General features: G+C 30.5%; 1 protein-coding gene across 1 annotated transcript in view; it reads right to left on the bottom strand.

The window, feature by feature from the left end:
• Positions 1-437: 437 nt before the first annotated feature.
• Positions 438-7,537, bottom strand: part of LOC145664518 (protein yellow-like) — a 43,240-nt gene continuing 36,140 nt past the window's right edge. Inside the window, exon 2 of the mRNA XM_081731256.1 lies at positions 438-6,326. Coding sequence (XP_081587382.1) covers positions 5,244-6,320 — 1,077 coding nt within the window. The 5' untranslated portion in view covers positions 6,321-6,326 and the 3' untranslated portion in view covers positions 438-5,243. The remainder of the gene's footprint in view (positions 6,327-7,537) is intronic.

The following is a 7,537-nucleotide window of genomic DNA, read 5'->3' as shown; positions in this document are numbered from 1 at the left end:
GAATCGCATAATGTTAAGTACTACTACCATTTCCTAAATCAGTATCAAATTCTGTAATTATAATGTTACCTGCCTTTATAGATTTAGCTCTCTTGTTAGTATGCTTATCATGGTACTCCAGATGAATTATAATGATTTCTCACAGATAAATAATCGATTATTAGCTTTAATACTCGTCATTTCTTCGTTTATAATGTACAAGGATGCAGTTTTATATTTTTATACCGTACTATGTTTTGTGTATATTAATTCTATATTTTCTTTTCCTTTTAGATATAGGTCAAAAAAAAGTATGAATACGGTTCAGAGCAGTAAATTGCCTGCATCCTTAACAACAGTTATCACGGAAAATAACACAACTATGAAAACTAATTAAAATTGCAGAACTGTAGCATAGCATTCAAATTACAATAACAATAAAAGGAATAAAATGCCTCTTGCATTGGAACGGGAAGCTATTTATTACAAGCTAGTTTCATACTATAAAAAGTTACATCGATCTTGAAAATCAAAGCAAGGATAAAAGTAGCCAATAAGACAACTCTCTTGGAGTATATGTCATCTTTTTAACTTATTTTTCCAGCTATCATTTCAATAGCTATTCCACTAGCATCATTAAGGGCACTTTACCACTGATTGTTGTAATATCTATCTATAAAGACATGAAGTCAGTGCATTGTTTAATCTTTATTAACTGTCCCTCAATTTTGAATTGAAAATTATATTGCATTCCTGTAAGGATGGAAATTGTGCTTTCAGAAAACTGGGTATTTTCTAATACTGCTGCGAGAAAGCAAGCCAATCTAAAGAGAGAATAATAGAAAGCAAGCTAAAGAGAATAATAGTGATATTGGGCACCTATTTCTATCAATGTTGTTAAATCTGTAGAATTTACCCTAAATCTAAAGGTACTTAAGCTCTATTTATTAATATTTAATCTGTTTCACCTTAAGAGATATGTTTCACAATACATTTCTTTAAAAAAATATCCAATTTTCATAAAACAGATCAACATATTTTCTTTTAGGCAATAATTACTATTATTAAGTTAATAAGGTATTAATAATGAACTAAAACTAGTGATGAACAAGATTCGTTCGTTCCCAATCTAAAAAAAAAAAAAAATGTTACAAAGAAAGATTAGTTAATTAAATTTGTCGTGTGTTTCCTTTGCGGAATAAGAGCTCCTATTGGTTGGGATTGAAATCAAGAAAGGGATAAGTTGATGAAACATCATTTTACAGCTCTCCAAAGCGAGAGAAAAGTTTGAAAATTTCCATGTTGCCCACCAACCTAAGGTTGAGGTGAACAACAAGAAGAAGACATATCCAATAAAATATGTACATCGGTACAAAATTCTAAACCAAAGTTGTCTCTGTGTAGCTCCACACTTTAATTCTGACATTTTAATGAAAAACTGAGCACTCTTGTTCCATTGGCATAATAACATTACATACTTTTGTAATCTGCCTTTGATAAAATACATACTCTACACATACATCTCGCAATATCAGTAATTTGAATATTGCAGTATTTCTATAAGTACAGTTATTTTAACTAATTATTATATTTGTGATAAACTTTTTGGTTTTCAAAATTGCTGTTAGCTATTGAAATGCTTTGACGCATAATTTCTATGGTTAATAAATTTACAGGTTTCACTTTCTTGTCTGTTTAAATGTTTGTTTCTATGCACTTTGAGTGTAGGATACAACAGATTGTTCTGTCTAAGGTCCTAATATTGTTCTATTTCAAGAAAATTCGAACAGCACTGGTAGCGAAATAGTTTCCCAACGAAACATTTTTGATTAATTCCTGACTAAATTATTGAGTTCCTCTACCTTTAGTTGATTTACAATTCGAGTACATACTCTTCGGATTCAAATTAAACTGTAGGTTTATATAAAATAACCTCAGTACTGAAAAGAGGCATTAAAATAGTAGACAACAAACCAGCAAATCATGAAACATTACATTACACGAGAAAAACAAACCAAAAAGAGAAAAGAAAAAAGAATTGCAAGAAAAATGCGTTCTAAGAGATTTCTTGATTTGTTTCGATTTTTTTTTTTTTAATGACAAGCAAGCAAGAATACCTAATATTAAAACTTACCTTTGTAACTGAATCATCAATTGTGAAGTAGAATATTTCTAAGTAACGCTTGTATCTTTATTTACAGGACAGGCAAACAAAACATAAAATATATACCTTTCATTGTATTATAACCATCAAAATATTTTCTTCTTAGCATAAACAAAACTTAATTCCCGTATTTATACAAATTTCCACTCAAATTTTTACATTTCAATAAAAACAAAAATATTCACAATTTTGACTCATTGGATTTAAACGAATTTCTATCGTGGAAAATTGGTAAAAGACATTTCATAAATATTTGAAATGTAAACAAGTACAAGCACTCAAATACCTTGGCTTGAAATACATTCAAAATTATTAGTGATCGTCATATTTTTTTGAAAAACATTACTTATAGGCACTGATACCAAACAGATTGCCCCCAAATTAGTATCACAAAATTACCATAAATTTAATGTAAATCTCCTAAATTTTAACAATTTTCATCTTTGGCTCCTGTTTAAAACCAGACTTCCTAATAGGTCTGAGGTGTTTATTATAAAGAAGAAAACCAAGAGGTAAGCTGAATGAATATTAAAATCTTGATCAACGTGAGTCCATAACCTCAATGGTTCAATATATGAAAGGGAAATAGAAATATCCTTATAGGAAATTCCTTCCTAGATTTTATTCCTCTTAAATATCACTGAGGAAGACTTTAAATTTATCGAAAAATCTCCAAGTTGGCAAAAATGAATCATTACATAAACGAATTTACATCTTAAACCTACACTCGAACCTATAGGACCCTGACCACTTTCTAAATGTAGACTGTGGATTAATTTTACCATGCTGATGAACGAGATTTCAATTCCTATTTTGTGCTTACAAAAACACTATTCACAATTTCTATATGTGCTAAGAATTTTCAAATTTATGCTCTAATATTACTAGTAATTGTTTTATTAAGTATGTCTTCTGTAGTACAGTTGGGTAATTTGGAGTAAAACACCAATGATACATCTACTTTATTATCCTGTATGCTAGAAATTCACTTGACTGCTGTATAAGAACAGCTACCTACTTCTTATCTTTCTACACTAGAACATAATTGTCATATAGTTTTCTACTTTCAAAGTCTTGTGTAAAATAGCCTAAGTCTACCAGAGTTTGCCAGATCCCAGTGAGTATTATATGTACCGAAGAAAAGGTGTATTTGTCAGCTATAGTTGATTTTTTGGAAATATTTTTCCAAACGATTACAAAGTATAAAATATAACATTTAAATTTTAGAATGCACACACTTACAAAACACTACAATCTAAAAAAGCAATGTTTTAACTACAAAAAGAAATATATTTTACTGCTGAGCAAGGCTGCTGTGTAAGAAAATTACGATATTACGTTTTGGTAATGTACATCTCACTAATGAATTACGTTCTAAAAATATTGCCAATAGAGATTATATTAGTTTCTAGATACTAAAAGTTACCTTGTACAATTTTAATATTATATTTTAATTATATCTGTTATTTTTACTTATTTATTTACAGTTTATTGAAGGATATGAAAAGACACTGTAAAATTTAACAAAGTTTAAGTACAAAAATATTTTTTACAATATATGACAGGTTAGTCTACATAAAACTAATAACTTTTAAGTTTAGAAAGCACCAATAAGAATGCATATTAGCATGACATTTGGATATCTACTAAAGTGAGTTGTGTTAAGTTTTTCACTTTATTGCAATAAAAGTACGAAACCTGAAATATTTGTGTTCTGGAGTATGTTTATACCAATATATCATATGCTGCACTTTGTTTTTTGGTTTCATATAGATCTCCCATGTCATTCATTAGTGTCTAAAGTAAGAGCTCTGTTTCGCATACAAAATGTGTACATGACAAACCTGAATATTCATATTTTAGTTTCGAATAGATTCTTCTTTGTGTTCTTTATACATATTCTATTCTATTCATATCCCTTACGGGGGATTTTATAAAAAGTCACAACACTAAGACCAGTTGACTGCTTTACTAGTTTTGTTTTGAAACGTTTTGATAAAATTATAATTGTATAAGATGGTCCGCTCCAAACATGGACGAATTGGCCTGTTCCAAGTAGTTCTGTTTTAACACTATTTTGTTAAAAGAAAAGGGAAGGCAAAGGTGCAGGACATATAAAAAACATGTAAAATAATATAAAGTTTGTAATAAACTAAATTGTGTCTAGAAATAAAATTGTTTACGAAATTAAAATTGAAATAATTAAAGAGCACAACGCTTCATTGTTTTATAAACAGAACGCCATCTTACCTCCGCTTCCCTTTATACATAATGGAGCAATTTCGGATGATTGCATCCATGGAAATGTTACTGTTTGTTACATTAATAATAACAACACGGTCACTATAAATTCTCAATAATACAATTTGTCCAATGCAAGTACGTACAAAATTATTTATTTAACACTAAGACTACTTTTATTAGTTTCGATTGTGAATCAACAAATACAGAATGTTGATCAGTAATATATTTGATTGACAATGTAATTTGATGAATTGTGGTAATACAAATATATTGTATCAAGTAGGAATATTTGTTGTTACCAATTGAATTTATGGTTTCAAAATTTTATTGTACAGTGATTGGTAACAGGAAATAGCATAATTTTTAAATATACTTGAATATGTTAGTTGGCCATTCATATAATAAATTAAACATCAATCCTATCTTGACAATTGACATGAAATTGGTCGAGAAAAAATATAAACACACATGGGAATGAGTTTCGGATTGTTAGAAATTAATAAATAATAGATCTAACAAATTATTATAGATAATCTGGTAATAGCAGTACACAAGATTTACAAAATAACCTATATTTGGATTGTTGTATAATGATGATTATTTGCATAAAACTATAATCAAATGACAGGACTTTCGAACGACAGTTCGTTATTGGATTAGATTCACGAAAACCAACATCGTTATTAATAATCTCGATTCCAATCTGTGCAGTTCTTACAATAAAAAGCAAACAAGCTCATTATATATAACATTTTAGTTGAAAACATTCCATATATATTTACTTTTTGAACTCAACATATAAGTTTTAACAGAAACAATGGAACCTCTTGTTTTTATTTGTACTTAAAATTAAGGCTTAAGGAACTTTGTAGATGTTTACTAGATAAAAGGAAGAATTGTATCCATCCATAAAACCTTCATAGAAAGGATGATAAGTACCTGCTAATGCCCAAACTTGCCTGAAGTTATCCATCAAAAGCTGGCTTACAGCAGGCAAAAGAGTTGAATTTTGAAAGCAGATGAGATGAGATTCTGCTTTGATGGGTTCTTTTGTATTCCATCTGACAACAACGTTATCTCTTAGATAATAATAATAAACACCACCTTTCATGTCTGCAACCAAACCTGAAGATGGACCCAATTTCTCGCCAACTCTTAAAATTGAGTCAGGCTCCAAATCCCATTCACCAGTGGCAGTCCTCAAGAATTCCATTTTAATACTAAACATCTCATGAGTTTTGTACGATGTGAAATACATGAATTCATCCTTGCCTATAAACGGTACTAATGCTATATCCATCATAGCATTGTGCATAAAAGGATGTTCTAATCTCCACAGATAATTTTCACGAAATGTGTAAATGATTAATCCATGTCCTCCAAAATCGCTAATATATGCCTGAGGTCCTCTTGAGCTGAGAATGTCCAATTCTATAGCTTGAAGTGAACTCTCCGGTGTCATAACTTCACTTAATTCTATTTGAACGATTTCTTTATTTCTCTTTAGATCAAACACTACAAGTTTTGGTGGACATCCATTAGTCTCATCACCAACATCCAAAACCCATAATTTTCCTCGTGGGTCAACCGCAGTATCTGGAACGGACTGCAAAACAGAACAATTTCCGATAGTCTGGTAATCCCAATTAGGATATGGATGCAACAACGGTGATCTCGCCCATAATTCAGGGGGCCATGGAATTTGTGCTAAAGTTGCTGGAACACCTTTGTTCCATCTGGGGATACTGATAAACATTCTTAATCTCCACGGTGTTGATTTCCAAAGGATATTATTCTCTGGAATATAATCGCCATTCTTTAATGCACGTTGTTTGGTTTCTTTGTTTGGCCATGAAAACTGAGGCATCTTCCAGGCTATGTAGTAATGTGCTAGGGTCGAATCCATCAGCAGAAGGACGAGCCATAGTTTCATCGTAATCTAGAAATGGAAATCAAGAAATTTGTTAAATAATTTAAACATGAATGGTACACAAATTAAATAAAGTGTAAATCTGCAAGGAAATATCATAAATATCTGTGGAGATATCATAAATATTAATTATTTCCTTTTAAAATTCCAGTAAGGATTATCTTGTATTTTAACCCTAGAAATCCTAAAGGGAGTTTCTCTAACCCATAAGGTAGGTTTTGTTTTAAAATTGTCATAAAAGGTTATCAGCCAATTGTTCTTTCTTAATTATCTGTTAGTTATAGTTACTATTACTATTGTTATACTGATAGACAAAATTACTATAGGCCATAAGTAGCTTATAGAACAGGGTAGTGGGTCTAAGGACCCTTCCCCAATTGGGACTACCTATTTTATTTGAAGATCATAACAAATTTAAGTGCCAGACTATTGTCTAGCCAGAATTTCAAAAGTAATTTTATCTTCCGTGCCTCGGAATTAAAAGAAGTATACATCTGACCACACTTCCCAACTTCGGCAGATGTGCCTATTCTTACATACTTTCTTATCAGTTGGGCATCAACAAAGGATATAGTTTCCTGTAGAGAAAAGGAAATAAATCTTATGTGTATTATGTACGAGAATGCATGTAGCTTTGGCCCAACAACATTTAAAATAACTCCTTTACTTTTAATTACATAAAAATTACTGAGTGGGTTCAGGAGTCTCTTCTCCTTGGGATAACCTGTTATCTAAAATATCTTGGAATTCCTAAGATTAATGCGAATTGAAGTAATGTAAAGCCAGTATAGAACAATATGGTTAAATATCAAAACATACTTCTGAATGTTAGGAGAAACAATTCGCTGGCAGCAATGGCGTGGAAATTTAAATATTGCAGTAAGCACGTGGAGTTCTTATGCAAATCGTCACAAAATTAATAAATTTAAATATTGCAGTAAGCACGTGGAGTTCTTATGCAAATCGTCACAAAATTAATAACACCGCAGAAGGATGAAATAATAGATTAGTAAATTGTTGACAAAACATCAAAATGCTATGTCATTTGAGTTAATTCATGTCTTTAATTTCAGGGAAAGTAAGTAAATAAAAAGAAGACCAAAAATGTTTTTAGCTAGGCTTGCTGTCATTAAAATTATTAGGTGTTTGATAATACTATCCAATTCTCATAATTCATTAAACAGTCATGTACTGTATTCAAACTATTCCATGCAGGATAG

Source organism: Thermobia domestica, chromosome 11 (genome assembly GCF_964235325.1).
Source record: "Thermobia domestica chromosome 11, izTheDome1.hap1.1, whole genome shotgun sequence".
In the NCBI taxonomy this organism is placed as follows: domain Eukaryota; kingdom Metazoa; phylum Arthropoda; class Insecta; order Zygentoma; family Lepismatidae; genus Thermobia; species Thermobia domestica.
This window is presented reverse-complemented; position numbering and strand designations above follow the sequence as displayed.